Here is a 23550-nt window from a genome sequence, read left to right on the forward strand (position 1 = left end):
CAGGGTTGTCATCAACCAGCTCTGATTTTCCCTTTGTGTAAGTGAAGGATCTGCATAAGCAGAGGTATGGATATATCTTTCCATCTTTCCTCAGAGTTCTAAGCTCTGCATGTGTTGGTGATAGTAATGGTGTTGTTATTGGCACCCCCCAAAAAAAGGAAATGGGCCTTTCTAAGTCACATTTTTGCCATTGTGCTTACACAGCGATGTCTTATCTTCTTTTTTATCTTCATTTTTATCTTCTTGCTATTACATCCCCACCCAATATCCCACACTCTTATCTGTACAGCAGCTCTGATGACATTTAGCTGTGCCATTGCTCTGTCTCTATTCCTGTTTGGTGGTATTTGATGTGATGCCTAAAGAATACTAATTTTCCTGTGCCTGACCATTGATGCAGGGATGGGAGGGAAAGCAGAGCCAAGGTGTAGCAGTTGTGTGGATTTTCTGTCTGTGCAAGGGAGGGCTGCTACATGTTCTTACGCTGCCTATTAGCCAGGGGAAGCAGAGACTTCAGCTCACTCAAGATTAGCAGGCATTTGTTTCTCAGTTTTCTTCTGAATTTAGTTCCCTGCACTTCCTTACTTCTTAGACTCCCAAATGGTTCAGAGCTTGTTTTTTACATACACCTGTAAGGAATTCTTCACATTCCCACTCCCTCCATCCCCAGCAAAAGCACAGCATTGAAATTACTGACCCTCCACTTTCAGAGTAGGTAACCCAAGTAGTAAGGGTGCAGCGAGAAGACCTTATACTGCATTTTGCTTTTGCAGAGAACCTCCTGTTTGGAGGGAGAAGGATGATCTGTAGCTAAATGGTTCAGGTAACCCCTGGCAAAGTGACAGATGTGAGGGGTGTGGAAGTCACAAGTTGGGTTACCTGAGTATCATTTTGTCACTGCTGTTGGCACACAGAGCTGTGGCTTGATGCCAGCTGTACCTGGTACAGCTTTGTCAACAGCTGCATCACCTACCTGGATGCTGTGAAATGGTGGATAACAGGAGTAACAGAGGTTCTACTCAGTGCATAGACAGACATCTTTTATTACTGAGGAAAGGAAACTGAGTTTACCATTTATTTTTTAATACAATGAAAGGAGGAACCCCAGGAAACAACATTATATACAAAACACCCATGGTAAACAGCAGCTCACTTGCTACAATGACGCAGATACGAAGCTGAGAAGGTCTCACAGAAACCATTTGTATGCAATTCACTGAATACAGCATAAGGCAATAGAAAATATGATCCAGAATATTATTGCTTAATGAAAAATGAACCAAATAACCTGCCCATCAAGCATATAAAAATAACCTGCTGCTGGCCATATTTGTCAGGGAATTTTTTTGTTCTTTTAGAAGGAGTTACTGAAAGCGTTACTGGAATCTGTGGTGATGTAGAAAGGTTTGGCACACTGCAAAAGACAAGCCCTTCTCTGGGAGGCTGCACAGTCACCAGCCAGGAGCAGAAGTAGAGCATGGGATAGTGAGAGGGAAAACATGCTGGTACAACTGGCAGAGCTGTGGTGTGGCTGGCAAGGTGCAATTGCAGTGTGGCTGTGGGGAAGAAGTGTTGGAAATCAGCAAAACTGGAAGTGAATGCCAAGAGACAGTGGTCAGCCTGCAAGGAGCTGGTAGTTTGTGCTGGAACAAGCATAGGCTGAAAGAACAGGCAACCATCACTCACGCACCAAGTCCTGCCTTTTAGAGACAGCCTGATTTCTGTCACTTGTGTTCTGTTTGCAACCAGAACACACAAGTGCAATTGTTTTCTTATCCCCCAGTTTACCTCATTTCCTCTGTCAAAAACTCCTCTGTAAGAATGTTCTGAAGTTCCCATTACACTTGGTACAGTGGGAAAGCAGTAAAAAGGTGATGGCACAGCATGACTCTGCAGGAGTAGAAAGGGAGCATTGTCTATTTTTTACTTAATCTCAGAGCTCAGTATCCTCTAAACCACTTTTAATTCTATTTTTTTCCAGCAGTTTCTCAATATGTACCAAGTAGAAAAAAAGTGAAATGGATGGACTATGTCTTTGCTGTGTTCTAGGAAGATAAGCAGCTCAAGTGACAACACATCCCACAAAGAGGATGGCATTGTGCCTTCAGACTTTGGTTTGCCCTGATAATGTGGATGGAACAGTGAGGAAATGGGTACAGCTTGCAGAGCAAAAGAGAAAAACATTCCAGTCAAACTCAGGGCAGAGTTAGGTTAGTAGGCAGAGTTGCTTAGGAAGCTTATTGGGGGTTGGGGCATTTTCCTCCTTTCCCCTCAAAATGAGAAACCATTTTTTCCTACACAGTAGGCAAGAATGTCACCCGGATCCGATGAGTCCTGTCCAATGCTAGCATCCTGTAGGGAAATTCCTTCTAGTCCTGGCTGGGTAGAGAGAACACCAGCAGAAAACAGCAACGTTCAGTGCAAAGTAAATATCCTTACGTTGCTGTGAGAAACACCCAAAAATCTGCAGAGCTTTCCCTATCAAGTATCCCATGGCAGATGTACACACAGAAGCAGACCCATGTTTATAAAGCAAGGCCCCGAGTTACATTTGATCACAGTAGCTGCACATGAGATCACCACTGGCTGCCACACAGGTGTGGGTGGGAAGGAATGCACGTGAAAACTTGGCCATGTGTGTGCACAGGTTGTGTGCCCTCACACAGCAACTGAATGGAGGAGCTGTGCCTCAGTGCTTGGGTTGGCAAGGCTGTCCTTTCAGGAGAGAAAGGTTATGAGAACTTTTGCCACTGCAGTGGATAAGCAATATTAATGAGCTCTTAGGAGTGCTGTCAGCATGTGTAACATTCCCTAGAAAGTCTTGTAGCACTGCAAAGAAGCTTGAGGCACATAGACTCACTTCCAAAGTGTCTTTTTCTCATGAAAAAATATGTCCACTATTGCCTCTTTAGGGGATAAGGGGTGTGTATCTGTAATGGTCGAGTCCAAATCCAAAATCTTCCAGCAGGGAGAACAGATACCTGTATGAGGCTGAATATAAAAGAAGTTTTAGTTTCTCCCACTTGCAACATGGAGGCACAAACAGAAGAGATTGCAGGTCAGGATCTGGGGTCTCCCAAAGGGCAGCTCTGTGTTACTGAAGGGGTAGGTGGGCATGGGCTCCCTGCTGGGCTCTGCAGGCCCCTCATTCTCACAGAGACAGCATCAAGCCAGAGGTTCCTGAAGTCTTGACCTTGTGTGCTACCGATGACATCCTTCTGCCCCGCTGCAGGAACACGGAGGGTCCTCTCAGTTGGAATCCCAGCGACCTGGATGTAAGGAAGGCACGGCACAGTCAGGGTTTGCATTCCCTTCGCAGGAGGCTGTGCTGTCAGCCGTGGTGAGCAGTTTGCTGCTGCTGCCACCCCCTTGCAGAGAGCCAAAGGGTCCATGCAGCAAGCATCGCTGTACAGTGTGGAGTCTGCAGTGCGGGATGCACAGCGTGAAGAACCTGAGGAAAAAATTTCACTGGAGTTTGTTTTTTGTTTTTCACACCTTAAATGTTCCCCAGTAACGCTGCAGAGCCGACGAACAGGTATCAGCTGCGGGAGCCCTCCACAAGAGGGCTCCTGGTCCCTAAATTCGGAGCTGTTCGGAGCGGGCAGTGCAGCCCGCTGCAGCCTGGCCCAGCGCTTCCTGCAAAACCCTTGGGAACGGAGTGAGGATGACTTAATGAACATGATTCCCTGTTTAAGCAGCAGTAGGACATGGCTCGGTGCATCACGAGATGGCAGTCAGGCACTAAGGAAGCACAGCTTCCATCCCAGTCCACAGAGAGCAGCTGTCCTAGGCAATGGAGTCGGGAAGCACCAGCTTCCAGCTACACCAGCTACAGGAAAACCTTGGCAAACTTTTATAATTAAAAAAAATTGGGTTTATTCTGTAGGTGAACTCCTGCCACTCCCATCACAAAACTCCCCAAAATTCTTGCTAACCAAGGCTCTAGTATCTGTTCCAGACAGGGCCTTCCCCGGAGGAAAACATCAGTGGGTGGTCAGGTTTGGAAATGAGACAAGTGGCCCAAATGAGAGTTTCCCCTCCTTTCCATCTCAAAACTATTAAACTTTTAGATTCTGCAGTGCACAGTTTGACAAAGTCGTGACTTCCAGGACCCCACAGCAGTTGCTCTAGGGCATTACCCTGGCAATTCCTCAGGCATTACCCTGGCAATTCCACATGCTTCGGTGAGAGCAGGAGATGCAGTCACCTGGATAATGATGTGAATAAAAACAGTTAGCTGCTAATCTTCCCTTAAGTCTCTTCACTTAAGTGTCTTTTTGGAGGACACAGCCCTGAAAACTGCTGAGCTTTCAAGCCAAAGCAAATATAATCCTTTGTAATCATAAAACCTTGGCAAACCAGATTTCCCCAGCCCATCTTTTGTAACATCCCATTATCGAAAGTAACTCCTTTTAAAATATGAATGTTTTCTGGGCAAGTTTGAGGGAGGAAACTTTTCCTTCTCCAGCTGCTGAAGGGAATGGACACATCTCAGAATTGGAGTGGCGTGTCTGATCATACTGGGAAAGCTGGAGTTGTTCTTTTCTTCCTCCCTCCCTTACCACCATTTGCTCAATCCTCGATTTCTATCATCAGTGATGTTAAGGCATCAAATCAGGCACATGGCTCACAGGGAATCAGCCAGAACCTCTGCGGGGTGAAGCCATATGTGGTACCTGAGGTAGGGATGAGTAACTCACAAATGAGCCCAACAGGACAGGCACTAAAAGACTGCCCAGTGTTTATTTGGGAAGCCCATAAAATGAGTACAGGGGCAATGGCAGGGGATGTCACTACAGATCCTGACAGCTGGATGACACGGGGTGTTTTGAGCTAACATTGCACAAGCATTTAGTACTATTTGAGAAACAGTTTTGCTAAGAGAATAGTTAAAAAAACTACCTGCAAATGTGATCTGGTCATACAGATGATGTTTCAGCTGTCCCTTTAGAGCTCGTGGGTGCCTTTGTATATTCTTTCACGCCCTCATCCACTGAATCCTGGTGCTTACAACAGTGAGAACAAACTGAAAAAGAAGATCCCTTGTTATTGTATGAATATGGTCATAGTCTGATCTGATAGAAAGCTCTGTTACAAATAAATATTATCTATATAGTGTCATATTGGATAAAACTGCTCTTGTTAGCACAGGGCTAGAACCTCAGCTTGGCACAAAAACAGGTTGCTACATGCTGAGATAAGGTCAGAAGGGAAATAATGATGGTTATATGTCACTAATTGCAGTTTACCTATCGAGTGAAAGAATGCTGGTGTTAAAACCAACAAACTCTTTCAAGTGCTTTAAGAGGATCTCAGATTAAGCAGATCCCCTTAATATCTCACCATCTACTCAGATTAAGCAGATTCCCTTAATATCTCACCATCTATGACTGAATTTTAGTAGTTCAAGTTGAATCTTGTGCAACTGTGCTCGCATAACTTATGCAACGTGAATCCTAAACTATTGTTTAGGTGACCTCTAATCTTGGTGCTTTGTGTTTTCATTCTTAAATTACTGCAAGACAGGCTTCGAGCTCCTCAGAGTAGGTGGTTGTGAACCTCAACAAAGCACCTGATTGTTTTGGCCACCACAACAATCACGCATCTGAAAACTCTTACTTCCGTTTTTGCTCTGCTTTTCTATTCTTCCCTCCCACACTTCAGCTCTTTGAAGCATGGCTTTTTGAGCGCAGAAAGCACTCTTAGCAACTCCTGACTCAGCTTTCCACGGCCCAGAACAACAGAGGTGCTCTCAGACCTATTCTGCACTCCCACCAGAGCTCTTGAAAGGTGACCTGCAGCAGCACCCATAGGAAGCACCCTTAGGGCAGAGGTTTCTCTTCCCAGACAGGTGGCCATGCACAGCAGCACTGAAATGGGACAGCTACACTAACTGGAAAGCTGGATGGAAACTCTGGCTTTAGTTTCTTATACTTCTTACAGTTTCTTTTACAGTTTCTTCCATGCCTGGCCTGGAAAGTGGCTGAACCAAATAGCACCACCTGACTCAGCAAATCTATTCCCTGTGCATATTATGGAAGTGTGACTAAAAGGGAAATTCCAGTTAATGCAGCCATGTGCCATGCTGTTTGTAGGTGATTGCATTCTACCACATGGGTCTGCTTTTTACATCTGCTTTAAAAGCAATTCCATTATTATATAAAAGGCTATCTCAGAGTGCTCCAGGATCTTGCTAATTTAATGGTAAGGAACCTTTTAATTTCCAGCCTATATTTGTTGAGAGCCAAATCTTCCGATTCCAGTTCATTTTCTCCTATAATTAGAAGTTCATTATACATGCAGCTAACAGCACAGGCTGTGATCAACTGTGATTTTCTTGGTTTCAGCCTGCTTGTTGGTTTCCTGTTGACACAGCCCTAGGGAACAGCAGAGGAGAAGAACAGGTACTGGTGTCATAAAGGCACAGGGGTGGAAAATGAGGAGGTGCACAGGTGTGACCCAGAGTCACTGCCTTCCAGAAGCTTCCTTTCTTTGTGATAAAACACTGAAAGGAAATTAGCCCAGCTTGACTCAATGGTCACGTTGGTTTTTGAAGGGATGTGGTTGATGAAGAGGGGAAAAGAAAAATAATAATGAGACCTCCACACATCTGACTTGGGAGTGAACTTGTCTGAAGTTGAAGTAGAGGTATCACAAGACACAAGCATGGCAAACTTGCAGGTATCTGTAAGTGGACTGAGTCCTTGCTGCTCAGAAAATGACCTTTTCCAACAGGGAATACCATGGCCAGATGGTGTAAGTGGCCTGAGCATAGAGCCCTCAGTGTGGGATTCCTGTCCCCAGATGTGGCTTCCCCAGTGACCTGACAGAACTCATCTGGGTGTTATTTATCCTCATGTGTTGCAAGGCCTGCTGTCATTCTCCAGGACTGCTCTGCAAAGCTGCTCATAGGGTATGGATAAGGCACCTGCTGCTCCTGCTGACTTTCAATCTTACCTGCCTTTATAAATCTATTAAATGCCTGCCCACATCTTCAGGGACTTTCTGGCAAGGTCAGTTTAGACATGATTAGGAGCAACAGCTAACAGATGGGATTTTTTTCAAGAGAAAAAAGTAAATTACTCAGCTGTCCACTAACCCTGAGATATTTAAGGCCCCCTTTGCCATTGAAAAAGTCTTGGAGACTTGTCTGGAGTTACTGAAGACTTCATAAGATGGGACCAGACACTTCACCTGTGCCATTTTTGGCTGTACAAAGAATATAAATCTAACTCTCCTGGTTGGTGTTCTCATAAAAGTAGGACATTGCTATGCTTTCCTGTGGCCCTAACACTAGGTATTTTTGTTACTCTGGCTCAGTGACTTTCTGAGAGATTAAGTAGGGTGTGGAGAGAGATCCTATTTTGAAACTCTCAGTGCTCAGCTGTATCTATCATGATCACCAACATTCTTGGCATTTTAAAGCATCTTAAAGCATCTTAATACATAAAAATGAGCCCTTGTGAACTTCTTCATTATACCTGATTTTGGAAATATTTTGATCTGCTGTCAAAACTCCCTGTCACCTCTGCACCCTCAAACCTGAACTCAAGTGTTGCCTGCACACAAAATGTAGAAAAATCATGAGCTAGACTTAGATTTTGTGACAGTGGATGCTGAAGAGGAAAAAGGGAAAAAAAAAAAAAGGAAATGAGAAAAATAAGAAGGTACAGAAATACCTAATGTGACAGTAAAGTTTCTATAAATGTGTATCCTACATAGAAACTCCATCAGCACCGAGACACCTTCTTGAAAAAGGAAGTGCACTTACCATGCCTTGGGAGGTATCTTGCTGCCAGGGTGATAGCCAGGAGGAAGGTGATAACGATGATAATTGAAGCAGTAATGACATTATAAGGTGGAGGCGCAGGAGGAACAACACAGTCGTTTGTTTTTTCTGAGGCAGGAGAAATAAAACATTAAAAAAGGGCCCAACATGATATTGGCATTTTCATGTGAGAGCAGGTATGTGAATTTCAGGGGTTCTGGCCAAATTCTAACTCAGCTATCCAGCCTGAAAATGGACTTAATAAACAAGCAAACAAAGCTGGCACCTAAATTTCTTCCATTCACCCACATTTGCTATGGGCTGAAATTTTTAACATATCCACAGAATTAAAAAAGCTGGGTCTTTGTCCAGAACAGGACTGAGACAGCAAATATTTTAAAACACAGAAGCTGTTTCAGGGAAATGAGCTAGGCTTGGTGGGAAAGTCTGTATTCACAGCTAGAAAATTTCTGTTCTCAAAGGTACTCTGCAGTTTTCCTTACTGCTTTAATCAGATTTATGCCTAATTCTTTTCCCTTTGGATCTACAGGTGAAGGAGAATGATGCATTTAACGGTCTAGAATATAATTTTTTCTGCATGGCAGGAACAGTGGCAGAGTTCAGTTTTAGCGGGTCTGGAGACTTTGGCTTTTCACCATTGGAGATGGTGGAAAATCCCATTCTACCACTGGGATTCTAGAGATAGATAGATAGATAGATAGATAGATAGATAGATAGATAGATAGATAGATAGATAGACAGATAGACAGATAAATACTGGGCCATTCTTGCACAGGACAGGACTTGCTGCATGTCCATAGGTCTGCAGACCTATGTGCACAAACCTTCAGTTTTCCACCATCTGCATCTGGCACAGGTAAGCATCATTCCACTCCTAAGCCATTAATTAGCCTGATCTGCTGTTCAGTCCTCCCCTCACTCTGTAGGGGTTGCCTTCTACATTTACCAGAGGCTCTGTTCTGTCTGTAATTCAGTGTTCATGAAAGGTTTTTTTGGAGGATCATTTACACCATGCCAAAATGGGAGTGGTTCCACATCCTAAAAGTCAGAAAGTGGGGGGTTTGTAACTGCTGTGGCTGTGTCACTGTTGGCTGCACCCTCCTCTGATTACTGCTTTTGTTGTTGTTGCTTTCTTTTTCTATGTAGTGAGCTATTCATAACCTTATTCTCCCTTCATTAGGGACATTATGCTCTACATCCAGCAATAGCCAGTATTCATAAAGCACTAGTTCCTGGCATTTATTCTGAAGCTGAATGGCACCTCTCCCCACAAATCCCTTTGATTTTAGTAAGATAGATGAATAAGCTACCTTGATGAATAAGGTATAATTCCCTAGGAAACATACTGCTTCTCTATCTTCCCTTGAAGGTGCCCTTATCTCTACAGTAAAAACATCAGACCCAGAGACATTTCAGAATACTTTTTTGGTAACAACATTAAAAAAAAATCCTTTTGGTTTTACGAATTTTCTTGCAAATCCCCTTCTACTGCAAAACATCTGGAATGTAGTATGCTGCTTTCCCTCATGCTGTTTCCATTTGTGCTTCAAGCTTTTCAAAGCACAGACTTATCTATTATGCCATCACTTCTGAGCCATGCTCAGTGATGGAATTCTTTTTGTATGAGTTAACCCCATGTTACATTTGAAAACAGAATTTTGTCTAGACCCCAGCTGACAGTTTCTTTCACTGAAGCAGGGACAAACAAGCTTGTTAAATGAGGAAATTATTTTAAAGTGCAGCCTGTGGCTTTTAAAGCACGCATGTTTCTCTGGTCCCTCCGTTCAAATACCAGGTCTGCGTCACACAGCTGGCAGCAAGACCGTGCTGGTACAGAGGGACACAGGATGGTGGCAGCCCTAGCCTGTGGGAGCCACCAGGTGTGACATTACCAGATCACAACAGGATCCAGTTCAGCTCCCAGCCCAGCTGCAGTAGAGCAGCAGGGAGACAGAATTGCCTCTGCTTGTCAGTCACCATTGTAATTCTCCCTTCCCACCCCAGCTATCTTGCAGCCTTTGAAATATTTCCGTGTGTAGTTCACAGGCAGGATCATTGGGTGATCTTTGCGTGAACACTTGCACAAAATCTACTGCATTCTCAGAAAGGCAGCCCAGCAGATTCAACAAAATGGTTTTGTTACAAAAAACATTAATAAAACATACTCAGAAGCAAACTGGTGGACTTGGCAAAGCCACTGTATTCAACGGAGCAAGTGATGTTGACATCTTTGGTCACGTTGAGCAGCAGTTTTCCAGTGACATTGTATGGGCTGAGGCTGGACTCGGACACCCAGCTGGCATTCCACTCCATGGACACGTTGTTGAGGGCTCCAGAGATTTTGGGCTTGGGGAAACCTCCGTGAGAAGAACATGTTATCACCATCTCAGTCAGCTCGCAAGAATCAGCGGACACTTCTGCTGTTATGTTGGGCTTGCTGAAGTCAGCTGAAGTGAGAGATTTGGTTACCATTCTGTCAGGCCACAGCGAGGTCTGCAGCCCCCAAAACCCACAGTCAAGGCAAGGACCCCCCTCCCCCAACCCCGCACAGGGCAGTCACCATGGGAGTTTTTTCTGCCCATGGTCTAGGATACCATGCAAGCAGTCACTAGTGAAAGAAACTTGCTCAGCACTGTGTGGCTGAGCGGTGGCAAGCAAGGAGAGACAGTTTTCCTTCCAGCCCCATTGTCTGTTGAGCAATACGACACTGCCATCCAGCCTGGAAAATCCCTTCAGGCATCCCAGCCTGATTCCAGCATTTCCCTTTCCTGATCCCCACAATAACTTGATCCCACTTCACCAGAGGGAGCAGAAGTCTGCCATAATTATTACAGCTGGCCTGTTAGGACAGCAAGAGGATTTCTGGCTGGAAAGAAACTGGAGTATTTGCGGACAGGAAAAGAGATCCATAGTTTTATGTTTTTTATGCAGTTAACTTCTCAACCCTCATGGTTAAAAAAGCATGCTGGCAGTACACTTCCCTTTTTTCATACCAATTCCCAGAAAGATCACTGAATTTATCTCATTGCACATATGCCCTCTCAGGCCAGCAGGAAATGGCCAGACCTCAGGAGCTTGTCTGTTTTTTGTTGCCCAATCTCCTTCCAGATGAGGCATGCTCCTTCACTGACTTGTCTGGAAGATTCATGTAACTATCTGCTGTTATAGGTATTAAAATACATGTATATATTTATATATGTCACCAGTATCCTTGGTTGAAATCAACTGCCACAAAAACACTGGTGGAAATGGAAAATGTCAGTGGAACTTTTTGTGGCCTCGAAGAAAAGATTCAGATTCATTTTGAACAAAGGAACTCAGTTTCTTTAATGTAACAAGCCTCAAAGCTCTATGATGAATTCGGCTTTAGGCTGTGGAGCTGCAGTGCCCAGTTCCACAGGGGTTTGGATGCAGGGCTGGGATGCTGCCCTGGCTACCCTATTTCTCTTTCAGCTTGAATGCTTGCCAGGCACTAAGGGCTTGGTCTTGCTTTGACCCAAAGACAGCAGGGGCTGCCTCAGGCACCCATCACCAGTGGTGTCTGGGGAGGGCTCCAGGAGGGATCCTTTCACAAGAGGAAGGCATCAAGGGAAGGAGGTTGGGTTGGTGGTGGGCAAAAAAATTTCTGTACCTGGGGTAGCTTTAGAAAGGTAAGAAGGGAGGCTGCTGGAATGGAAGCAGATAACACACCTTCCACACCTGCTGCAGTATGGATAAGCTTGGAAGAGCATCCTTCACCCCCAGAGGCTGGCACTGGAGAGCCTCAGGTGTCAGGATGCAATCCACCCACCTGACACAAAGAGGATGACAGACTCGTCACACACAACAACGGAGTTGCGCTGAACCACACACTGGTAAGAGCCGTTGTCCAGGATTTCCACGAGGGAGATCCACAGGGTGAGGTTCCAGGGGTCCATCTCTATCCGGTTCCGGTACCGCTCGTGCTTGGAGATCATATTCCCCTCTGAGTAGGCCAGCACCACGTCCGTAATGTTCTTCTGCCAGTAGACCCGGTACTTGTGTAGGCTTTCTGAGCTGGGAATTTCATGACAACAAGGCAGGCTGACCTTTTCCCCCACTTTGCTTCTGACTATTTTCTTCTCCAGTGCTTGGCCTGCAGGTGAGGAGCAAACAAAAGTCAGTGAGTCAGTGGTACAGCCTTGTGCCAGGACCTGCTGCCTAAAGCTCACCCCTTTTGGCTGTGACTGCTCACATCCCTCATCAGCCACCGAGCTGTTTCACAGCTCCAGCTCTGCACTGAGGGGAGCCACCCCTGGGCATTGCCTCCTACATCATGCTCCACTGCTACTCAGGATCATGACCCAGTAGGCACACAAGGATTGCTGCATGGATTGCTGAAGGCAAAGGCAGGAGAGTTGCTTGCCTGAACATAAATTTTGCTGGCCCCTGTAAAAATAGGGATAGAAATGCACATGCACAAACTGCTATCTCCTCTGCTTCCCTTTTCAGAGCCTGGTGTTTGGAAAAATCTGTGTTGCTCTCCAATGGCTTCTCTTCATGCTTAACAGGGCCACAGTGTACTATTTGTTCAGGGGGGCTGGGGGATTTTTGGTAGTCACTTTTTTGTAAAAGGAAAGAGACCCAAAACTTTCAAGATCCCAGAAACTAGAATCAACCCTACAATGATACACAAAGGTTGCAGCCACACTTGTGGTCAGCCTTTCAGCAATAGTGCCTAGTCTAGGTAGAACAAATTTATCTTTGTGAAAGCTCATGGGACAACTTGGAACCAGCACAGATGTTCTCCAACTCCTGGCCTGTGACTGTGCCAGTGGCACACCTGGAGTACAGCCATGTCCTGACAACACTGAGACCCTTGCAGGGTGCAGTTAGGTACAACTCTGACCACGTGAGCAGTAATTCCCCTGCTAAGCACCCTGCTCCCAGGATCCGCCTCGCTTTGCCACTCCTTCCTCTTTCCAGTGGGTAAAGGTTCACAGGGGCTGCCATCCAGGGAGCAGCCTAGCAAGGAGTTCCTGCTGCTGCTGCAAGGTGACCCAGCATGGACACACAGCCCTGTGCTGCACCACAGGACAGGTGCCTGGGCTTTCACCCGAGTTAGGGCAAGCCTGGGGATGATGTGCACTATCAGGCTGCTCTCTGTCCTGCTTGCCTCGGCCTCGCTGCCTCAGCACTCATCTCCAGTGGTGGAAGTGGGATATCAATCTGGTACACTCCACTGACTGAGAGCAGAAAAACAAGGAAATAGCTGTCTTCAGGACAGAAAAGATTCAGATTCCCTCTTCTTTCCCTGCAGAACACATCTCAGTAACCACACCTGAGAGGGGAAGCAGGAAAGTCCTGACAGGCGGTGTGTCGCTGATAGGGACAGCGCAGCATCACCCATCAGTGGAGGGGAGAGCCCACCTGCAAAGCCTCTGCCTGAAGTGTGAGCTGAGCAATGCACAAAGCTGAGCCTCAGAACTGCCACCTCCCCAGCAAAGCCTGGCTGGTGCTGGCTCACTCTTGGTAGTCCCAGCCTAGCTGCAGCCACGCTGTCCAGAGGCAGCAGGCAGCTGTGACCGGGATGCTGCGGCATTCGCATTCAGCCGCTGTCCAAGGCGGCCACAAGCTGCTTGCCTGCCAGGCCTCATTTGCTTAGCAGTGACTCGCAGACCCTGGGGTGACACACAGACCCTGGGGCCACTGCCACAACAGGAGCCTTGTGGCACAGCCCTGTGACTTGCTCACAGTCCTACAGCTGCCCGTGCTGGGGGGAGACAAGGGGATGCTCGGCCAGTGCCCTGCCGCAGCTGGAGCTCGGGGCTGATTGCTGGAGTAGAGCCCAGACACAAAGCCTGGGACAGAACATTTAACATGGTGTGGCACTTAGGGACAGGGTTTGTTGGTGGACTTGGCAGGGCTGAGTTAAAGGTTGGGCTGAAAGATCTTAAAGGTCTTTTCCAACCTAAATGATTCTGTGATTCTGTGGAATAAATTTCACTCCCCTCCCCCAGCGCACACCCACCCCTGTCTCACTTGCATACTTGACATTAAATCTGTAGGAAACACACCAAAAAATACTGTGGATGTCCTGGTGACACTATGGAATGTTTTAATATTAGCTAAATAAAACAGAATATGTAATTAAATTAGAAACTTCTTATTTAACTGGTTTCCCTCCACTCAGCCACTCCACTGGTCTTCCAAAGGGAAAGTTTCTATATTTCCCCCTTACTTCCTGTACTTCCCCTTCTAATGCATTGCAGATCCTGAGCAACCAAGCTGGGGCAGACCAGGATTTGCTCACACTGACCTCTGTCAGCCATCAGCTGAAAGCAAAATGAGAGAGAAATTAATTCTTCCAAGGAGAGAAACTGCCTTGTCTTGCCAACCTTTGCAGCCTAAAATTCAGGATTTCTTGACATCAGCATTTAAATTGCTACTGCTAGATCTACCCTGCAGGAAGAGTTCTTGCCCTTTCAGGAATGCCCTTTCAGGAATGCACATATAATTTTAGCATTCACAACATCCTCTGGCAATGACTTGTGCAGTTTGATTACATGCTGTGTGAGAAAGCATTTCCTTCTGTTCTCTTTAAAAGCAGCCCACTTCAGGCTGTGATTCTTTAAGTTCCTTCTCCTGCACCTCTGTGTGTGTTTGTGTGTACATGTGCTTTTATCTTTGACCACATCTTCACTTGTTCTCACAGTGCAGCTCTTATTATTATTGGAGAGTCTTGAAAGAGCAGCCAGTCAAACATCCAGTCAAAATCTGGGATTGATAAAGACTATTTTCTATTTTCTTTGGCAGCAATAGGGGAAGAGTAGGAGTATAGAAAATGTCAGGGTGACATCACATCATGAGTTGCATGAGGTTCTCCCTACCTTGCCCCTCAGAGTCTCCTTTGCAACCAAAAGGAGAACAAAAACCTCCTTGGGAGTACATGTGCAGGGGCTGGAAACTCCTGCTGATGTCATGTCTACCCTTAAAAGGCTCTGCACCCTTGAAACTGCAACCTGAATGCTGCGAGCCTGAAGGAACCAAAGTCCATGAAGAGTCATTCAGCCCTACAAAAGTCCCCTTTCGCTTTAGAGGTGAACTGCAAAGCAAAAATGAAAATCCAGCTCTGTGCCGTTTCTGTGCCAAATGCTTTCTGCAGCCAGGCTGTGGGGAAGGTATTCACCATGGAAATAATTTTTAATGACTTTTCTAGAAAAAGATCTCTCCTCTTCCCACCCTTCTGAAGCTCACCACTCTCTTGCTGTGCACACACATCACTCCATCACTGGAAGTGACATGTGGCAATGCTGACCTGATGGAAGGGCTGACTTTCTCTTCCCTGGGCAGAAAAGCTTGCTTCCTTCAAACTATGTCTGTGCTGCAGATGCCCCAAACAGTGGGGCTAGCTGGAACAGAAAGGAATATAGCCAAGAATAGTTCCTTCTTATTTGCTCTGAGAGTCAGGAGAGCTGTTGAGCCCATATCCCTATTTCCCTCACTCTTTGCCCAAGCCTTGACTCAGAAATTCCCCATCCACAGGGAGCTTTGTTATCCTGACCACGAATGCAGTCAGACAGCAAATGAGAGCAGATTTCCTCTGGCACAGAAGTCTTGCAGACATTTGACAGTAAAAGGCAACTAAAGACCTAGCAATGCTCTGGAGAAGCAGCCTCAAACTGTTGGAAACCTCCAAATAAGTCCTGGTTAACAGAAGCTCACAAGCCATTCTTTTTCTCTTGCATTCCCCATTTCTCTGCCCTTCTGAGCCTTGCCTTGCTTTTTTCCCTTCTGGTTCCCTATTTGTCTTTGCAACAGCAGCTGGTATCTACTCGTAAATTACTGGCATCACTGACTTTGCCTAGGATTGTGTATCTGGGATTCCCACTCTGCAGGTAATTCTGCAGCTCAGACCCCTCATTTTCTGGGAATAGCACATTCACCCCAAACTTGTCTGATTTATCCTTTGAGGGCAATGCAGTATTTTACAGGGATTTCCAAGCAAAACAGACAATGAGTCGAAAAATCAATTTTGAAAAGCTGAATCTTTAAAAGACTAGGCACTCCCCCTTGATCTTGTCTTTATCCCCGGTGATTTTACCAATGAGGAATGAGATTCTCTCCAGATTTTCCATGGAGCCAATAGCCAGCAAATGTCCTGTGCTACATGGGAGTATGTGGAATGTTTCATGTTTAAATCAGTGACTCCTGAGAACACACTGATGGCAGAAAGATGCTGGTAGATGCCCAGATAACCTCTGTGTGGAGACACTGGTTCAGAAGTGCATAAAAACACTGCCTTCCTCTGTGTTTCATTGTAAAGACTCTGTGCACTAATAAATATGGGATGAAACAGAGAAAAGTGGGTGCTGTAAGGCCGTGATGGCTGTCCTCTTTACGGAGCCTGTGGCTGCAGATTAACCCAGGTGTGAGTGCCTGACCAGCCTCTGAGGCTTCACAGACTCCACTCCAGCAAGCTCAGCATGCAAAGAGATGTCTTGGCAGACATGAAAAGGAAGAGTGGGCCTTTCCCCCTTGCATAACCCCAGGCCCAGCCTCTCATCACAAACCATGGTCCTGCTGCTGCTCTGGGCCGCTGTGGCGAAGCAAAGCAGCTGCAAATCCAGATGTTTTGCTCAGGTCAAGTTCCATTACCTATCCCAAACGTGGTTAGAGAGGGGAGCAGAAAAGAAGGCCATCCTTGCTTGCTTCTGCGCTGTAACCTCGGGGTACCCCATACACGGTTTTATGCACTTCCCATCTTTACACTGCCACATTCCTGCTAAACAAAAGAATAACCCTGGCTTGCCCAGCTCTAAACTGTAGATTTGGCAATTATTATAACACTCCCAGGGTGTTTTGGCGTCCCTCTCCACCAGCATTCCTCTGTTCCACTGTAATGCTGTTTTATTTTGTGTTTGTTTGCACATCTTCACCTTTAGTGAAGAAATCTTTGAAGCCATGAAGTGGCTGTGAAAACCAGAGGGCAATCTGCAATTAGCATCTGAGAAGACAAAAGGGAATCTGAAATACTTTGGTAGAGAGGATGGCTCCAGCCAGCTGACACCTCTTGCTCCAGCTCAGTTTTTGGTACTTGAGGAGATCAAAGTCTGCTTTCTGAGTCAGCCTGGGACAAGCCCGCTGGCCGGGTATGTCCAGCCGTGTTTGTTATGTGAGTAAAATCGCAACTCTGCACAATCACCGGCAATTCTCTCATCTTGGCACCGGCCAGGAGGTCAGATCCAAGCAAGGAGCTGGATATGGAACCAGAATTACTTGGAGATGGGGACTAGATCGTCTCTTCGATCTGTTCCCCCACTGCAGAGTGCACCACATGGACGCTGCTCAAGGAGGAAAGGATGGAGAGACCTCGCTTTGTCCCCTACAAACCAGCAGGGACACATGGCCGTGGGGACAGAAGGACATCTTTGACTTGGAGAAACGAGCAAAAGAAGAGTCTGAGCCTTCTCCCTTTCTGCACTCCCAGCCCGTGGAATGTCACCCTGCTACAATAAAAAAGGGCAGGGAGGGCCCCTAAACCTGGATGTCCTCAGATTTGCATATTTTAGTTCCTTTAGAGATCAAATTCCTGTATCTTGCTCAGCACTTCTTTAGATTTCCCAGTTTGGGAGCCGAAACTAGATGTGGCATTTGTGTAAGATGAGCTGGTGGGGGAGATCTGTCACAAAGACAGACAAAAATAAATTTGTTAATTTTTCCCCCTGCAGTCTCCATCTCTTGCTGACAGGATCACTTTGTACTTCCTCTATATTCATCTCCCAGCTGAAGATGTTCTCAGATAATTTTCCTAATTCCTCCAGTACCACTGCCATGCATGCTACTGTCCTCACAGCAGTTTCTGAAATTGAGGTCCTCCCCACTGCTTAAGGCTGTAGTTTTCTTCAGTGCTTACTAAATCTCTGTCTCACATGTTCCCCGAGCAGCCAGCCCTCTCTTGAAACTGATAGAAGGTGAAAGTACCCAGTAACTAGGAAAATCAAGTATGATACCTCTCACAGAAGCCCACTTCAAAGTCGAAAAATTACAATTTTAAATTTTTTTTCTTTTTTTCCTGCTGAAGTACTTGCCCACAGCCATAGCAACACTCACCAGTGCAGCTGCCAACGCTGTAGGCCTGCCAGCCATTATCTTGTTAGAGAAACTGGTCTGTGCTCAGGCACTGACTCACAGATGCTCTGCAGACAGCCCCGACCGTCACCCCGCTGCTGGAGCAGAGATTACACAGCCCTAGATAAGAGCGTGGCATGGAGAATGGTGATTAGCTGGAGGACACTCGGGGAAGCAGAGCAGTGCAGAGGGCTCTGTAAGCTCCAGGAGCTGCAGAGGGAGTGGAATGAGAGGCAGGGGCTGCTGGAGGCACCGTCCGGGAGCACTGAGGGCAGGGAAGGGGCTCTCTCGGTTTTTAGGAAGCGGTGTCTGACAGCAAGCTCTGTTCTCTCTGAAGCACTTCCCCTGGCACAAGGACCAAATCTCTGTCTGCAGGGCATTTCAAATGACACCAGAGGGTACCAGCTAAGGTGAGAGCAGCGCTGTGCAGGGAGACTTTCTTCAATCGTCTTTTCTAACAACCTTTTATGCGATGTGGTAGGAATTGGAGCTCGCCAAAAGGTGGCTGTCCTTTGAGTGCAGGATAGGTAGAAATGCCACCATTAGCCATCAGTCAGCACTTTCTTTTCAGTCAGGGAGTCCCCTGGGACCAATGATATTTTAAAAGCATAACAGTGAAAAAGCAGAAGCAAAGCCTGTGGCATTTCTGAGTTGGGAAAGATTTACATATTCTCAAATGAACTCCTGAGACTCCCGATGCTGATGCCCCTCCGAGGGGACAGAACAGCTACAATTAAACATAAAGTTAATCTATTTTAAAACAGAGCTGACCTCCTTCTGCCAAGTGAACAGAATTCACTGCATCCTGCCTTGCCACCCTATGGAAGATGCCACATCCACATGTGCACTGCATTTGTACTGGGAAACACGTTTAAAAAGGAAGGAGAAGCCTTCAGCCTGGAGAAGAGGTTCCAGGGGGACTTTAGAGCAGCCTTCCAGGGCTTAAAAGGAGCCTTAAAGAAGGCTGGAGAGGGACTTTTCACAAGGGCATATAGCAATAGGACAAGGGAGAATGGCCTCAAGCTGAAGGAGGGAAGGTTTAGATAAGATATTAGGAAGAAATTATTTATTATGAGGGGGGGTGAGGTGCTGGCTCAGGTTGTCTAGGGAAGTTGTGGATGTTCCAGCCCTGAAGGTGTTCAAAGCCAATTTGGGAAGGACTCTGAGCCACCTGGTCAAATGGAACTGTCCATGGCAGGGAGATTAGAACAAATTGAGCTTTAAGATCCCTTCCAACACAAACTCTGTAATTCTTTGAGAATTTCTCTGAATGTTGAAATTCTCTCCCAGCTTGGCATGACCCTGGGATGCAGGCAGACAACAAACTCACACTGATCTCATGCCTTCCCCATGCAAGCAGAGGGGACCTGGCTCCCCTGTCCCTTCCAATCTTCTCCCGAGTCTGGTTCAAGATACCAGTCTTAAAAGAAAAGAAAAAAGAAACTTTCTGCTAAGCTGGAAGATGAAGTAGATCATCCAGGGATCAGACATGTGCAAAGAAGAGGAAGATCACATAGCCAGAGAGGAGCAGGACTGCATCTTTTGGTGGCAATGACCCATTTGTACCCCTCAACTGTGACTCCTGTCAGCATCCGTCCCCCTCCAGGGTGCACAGCATAGGTGCAAGAGCAAACTGGCTCAGAAAAAAACTAACTCACCACAAGAGAGGGAGAGGGATAACATCAGTCATTTATGTCAGATTAATTACCCCCATTAAACAACACTTGGAACTCAGAATCAAGGCAGTGATGTGCAGGAAAGGTGTGAAGGCGTAAGGGTGGCACCTTCTGCTTACCAGAATTAATCTACCACAATTAGTAAAAGCGTCCACTCCAAACTTTGCATGTTTAAATGCAGGAATGTCCAACATGCACACTGAAAAAGTCTCAGTGATCCCAGAAATGCAAAAAAGCTGTTGCAGTCAGAGCAACATGAGGTCACTGGAGCTATCTGGGTTCATTCCGATCTAACTGGAAAAAGGAAATTATGTGGGTGAAAGGAACATTTGACCCATAGCCTTACAAACTTGGCATTTAGACTTTTGACTGTATTTTGTGTGTAAAAATGTAGTTTGTCCAAGTTTAATTTTCTGTGGGTTTTATTTTTCCTAAATGATTCTTTAATTTAAGAAGCACTCAAGAGAAGAAGTAAAACAGTCTCTATAAGCAAAAAGCAGTAGGGTTTAGCTGGGTTTCTGTTTCTCCTCTTACAGCATGTTTCACTGTGGCTAGACTGACAGACAGAAAAAGGAGTTCCTTAGATCCACTGCCTTTGTTTTTGAAGGACTCTTTTTTTCTGCATGTCTGGAACAGGAGACAGAAACTCTTCCAAAAAAAAGAAATTAAAACAACAGCTGAAAGCATGAAGAGGAATAAGTCAGCAACTCAATTTGCATCCAGCGATCAGATGGGCAAATCCGGTATGTAAAGAAAATTTTGTGCCATCTCCGCCGTGAAATCTGCCCCAGCACAACCCATACCAGAGCTGGCACGGAAATTAGACACCAAGCACCTAAAATTGTCAGACACTTCAATATTTAGGGCTGGCCACAAAACAGGGATTCTTTCTCAGCCCTCATTGTCCCTTTCTGAAACCCAGCTCCACTCCAAGCTCTTCACTGGGAGTAACACAAAGGAAGGGGATTCCTGGAATGTGTTATTTGTGAGCCAGTGCTCTCTCACAGAAGTGTATATTGACCCTCCCTTCCCAACCCTCCAGTAACTTAGAAAAGCTGTAGGGAATTTTCTTCCAAACTTCTCAAAAAATTTCACCCCTGGGAAGAAACCAAGAGCTAAGTGGTCCCCAGCTATAAGAAAATACTCCAGGGAAGTTTAAAAATACTCCATGGGCATAAAGCTGGGGTTGCTGTGTCACTGAAGTCAGTGCCTATGCTTTGTTTGCACACAGGGCAGGGAAAGGTCATACCGAGGGACTTCAAGCTATATTTTTCTAGGATAAACTGGGGACTGAGAACATCTTACAGTTTGTAAGTAGCTGTGAAGGTGCAATGGCTTGATGAAACTAAGCCTGTGGGGATACCAGCAGTGCATTCAGATCATAAAAAAAAAAAGTTTGTGCTGTAACCAAGCTGTTTTGCCACTTTGTGCTGAGACAACAGGGTGTTGTTCATGGACATCAGTGTCTCCAGCAGCAGGTGACATCCCAGACACAGCTCTAAATTACACTGGCATTTCAGGGGGGCACCTCAGGTGAACGTCAGAATAGCAAAATTCAATTCAAAGGAAAAGAAATGGATCTACATAGCTTGCACATACATGAAATTCCTATGAAAGACAACCATCAAATCAACCTTCAACCGTTCCTATGAAAGACAACCCTCAAATCCCTTCTAGTTAAGCCCCCCATTAATGCCTTCCCCTGCTACAATGTGAAAATTCAGCCTGGCATTCCCTCTGTTACTTTTTCACTCACATGGGCTTTACAGAGGGCACCTGTTTCCATCCTAGAATGCTACCTGACCTTTTGCAGTGCTACATCAGGGAGGTGTGCCAGCATCAGGACACCTGGGCCAAACCAAGGACACGGGCTCTGGGAGCCAGCCCTGACTGTGCCTTGATGTGGCCACGAGCAGCCCCATGAGGGGTCAGTCCTGGAAATGCTGGCTGTGGTGACTCACTCGGTATTGCATGGGAAGTCACTGCCAGGGTGGTGGCAGACACCCAGGGCTCCACTATTTTGCCACAACAAGGTCAGAACCCAGTCCTTGTGGTCCCTGTGGGCAACGCTGAGAAGGCATCACCCACAAGCACCAGGAAAGCTTTTCAAGCCCAGTCCTTTGTGGGTACTGTACCACGTATTTTCATGGAGCAATTTAATGCAGGAATGCTGATCTTCAGAGAGAAAGGGTTCAGAGTGTGTGTGTGTGCATGCAGAGAGAGAAGTAAGTGCATCAGCTGTCCTGTTCTTATCATCTGCCAAGCCCCTGCTCCTGAAGCACTGTGACTTCCATTGACTTGTTGCTAGAGAAGCATCTAAAAATTGTGTCTCAAAAGTACAACTAGATAAACACTTAATTTTCTATTATCAAACTTGTATTTCTAGCAGTGGATATTAGCATGCATCAAACTATACATCCAAGTATACATCCTTTAGCCAAGGAACCAGAATAATTTTCAGAGAAATTACATGAGTGGAGAATTACCATATGCTCATAATTACATTATTAACATACCACAAGCTCTTAAACCACTGAGAGAGAAACAGTTCTGCTCATGATAGATTGTTTGCCTGATGCAAATACAAGCAAAGTATATTTGTGCTTGATAAATGGTTTGCAAACACAGAGACAGGGGAAAGAGTGAGGGGAAGACAGAAGAGCAGAGATCCCAGAGAGGCATTTGAGATTGTTGCTTTCTTTACAAGTGAGTTCTGCAATTCATTCCCTGCTAAATTCTCCAAGTTTTATCTTAAAATTCTGAGACTGAAACTCAAAATGAAACCTGGCATCAAATATCTCCCAGTTTCACAACAGCAGCATGAAAAGTTCCTAATTTTGCATTGCTTGATTTTTAAGGAAAACCTCAGTGCAGCCCAGGTTTGCTCTAGAGTATTGTTAGCTGCAGTGAAACACTAAAATTTACAATAAGCACAACTTATCTTGCAGCCACAACAAACTCCAGCTCAGAAGTGAATTTTGTGTGGTTTCCAGGTTAACATTTCACACATCTGAGAAGACCCATCCCAAGCCTGTTGAGGTGAGGAGCGATCTGTGTGAGCTTTGTGGCAAGTCCTCAGAAAAGGACAGGGAACTACTCAGGCAGGATTTCAACGGGGATTTGTGTTATTGGAGAAAGAACTCACTCTGCTCTGTGCTGAGCTGCCCAGGAGGTGCAGAGCACTCAGAGCTGCCATCTTTCCCTGTCATCTCCACCACACACCCACTTTCAACCACCCAAAAAGCTGCAGAAACCACCCCACCGCCGAGGCCGAAGCCCAAGGGGTTGCGCCATGTGCTCCCCACAGACATCAGCTGACCAAAACCACCCTCATTTCTCTCACCCTGGCTGCGATGGGAGCTCACCCTGCCTCTCTGGGAGCCAGCAGCCTGGTGCAATGGGCCTGGGAAGCTGAGAGCTGGGGGCTCTTCACTGAAGTGCCAGCACCCCAAACCCTGGCCTGGGCTCAGCCCTGGCAGAAGGCACCAGGACTGTCCTGAGGAGGGCCACCATCCCCTGGTGACCATCACAGGGTTCGCTGCTGCTGGTGCCCAGCCCCTTCCCACACTCCCATTCTGGTTCCTGCTTACCCATCCCAAGGCAGAGCAGCACGAAGAGCCCGAGCCCCAGCCACGTCCTCGACGCCAGCGCCGGTGGGGAGACAGGCAGGCACATCATCTTCCTGTAGCTCCTGGGCTGGGAGGAGAGGGCAGAATGGTTATGGCAGCGGAGCCTGAGGAGTCACAGCACCCTGCACTGCGTCCCTCTCCTTCCTGCCTGCTGCCAGCACCACAAGCCCCGAGCACAAGCCCAGCCTGCCCCACTTCCCTGCCCTGGTACCTGTCGTTTCCCTGGTCCAGCAGCACCGAGGCCACCCCTGAGGCCGGGAGGAGGCAAGGGGTTCAGTGCCAGGCCATGGGGGCCTGGCTGCTGTCACAGGCTGCCAGAACCCTCTCTGACAAGCTGCAGGGGGAAGTCTCGGTGCCGGGAGGCTGC

The 23550-nt window shown here is 46.5% G+C and overlaps 1 protein-coding gene across 2 annotated transcripts; it reads right to left on the minus strand.

The window, feature by feature from the left end:
* Window positions 1-9: 9 nt before the first annotated feature.
* Window positions 10-23504, minus strand: CD80 (CD80 molecule). 2 transcript variants are annotated; one of them, XM_088052282.1, is made up of 7 exons: window positions 23395-23504; window positions 23145-23250; window positions 11580-11903; window positions 9955-10236; window positions 7772-7897; window positions 4903-5026; window positions 10-3269 (listed from the first exon to the last, which is right to left on the minus strand). In XM_088052282.1, exons 2-6 carry the CDS (start codon window positions 23230-23232, stop codon window positions 4920-4922), a joined length of 927 nt encoding a protein of 308 aa, XP_087908408.1. In that variant the 5' UTR covers window positions 23233-23250; window positions 23395-23504; the 3' UTR covers window positions 10-3269; window positions 4903-4919. The 2 variants fall into 2 exon arrangements, with proteins under 2 accessions (XP_087908408.1, XP_014108999.1); XM_014253524.2 differs by having other exon boundaries at window positions 10-3451.
* Between the last annotated feature and the right edge of the window lie 46 nt (window positions 23505-23550).

Source organism: Pseudopodoces humilis, chromosome 2 (assembly GCF_049639895.1).
Source record: "Pseudopodoces humilis isolate 2021_Gansu_Grassland_sample_001 chromosome 2, ASM4963989v1, whole genome shotgun sequence".
NCBI classification, from domain to species: Eukaryota; Metazoa; Chordata; class Aves; order Passeriformes; family Paridae; genus Pseudopodoces; species Pseudopodoces humilis.

Bases quoted from the DNA above. Each gene is read 5' to 3' on its own strand.
- CD80 (XM_088052282.1), bottom strand. From the start codon at position 23,232: ATGATGTGCCTGCCTGTCTCCCCACCGGCGCTGGCGTCGAGGACGTGG. The intron at 7,898-9,954 runs GTATGTTTTATT...CTCCTGCCTCAG, and splicing joins GTCCACCAGTTTGCTTCTGA to AAAAAACAAACGACTGTGTT. The intron at 5,027-7,771 runs GTAAGTGCACTT...CTTCTTTTTCAG, and splicing joins AAGATACCTCCCAAGGCATG to TTTGTTCTCACTGTTGTAAG.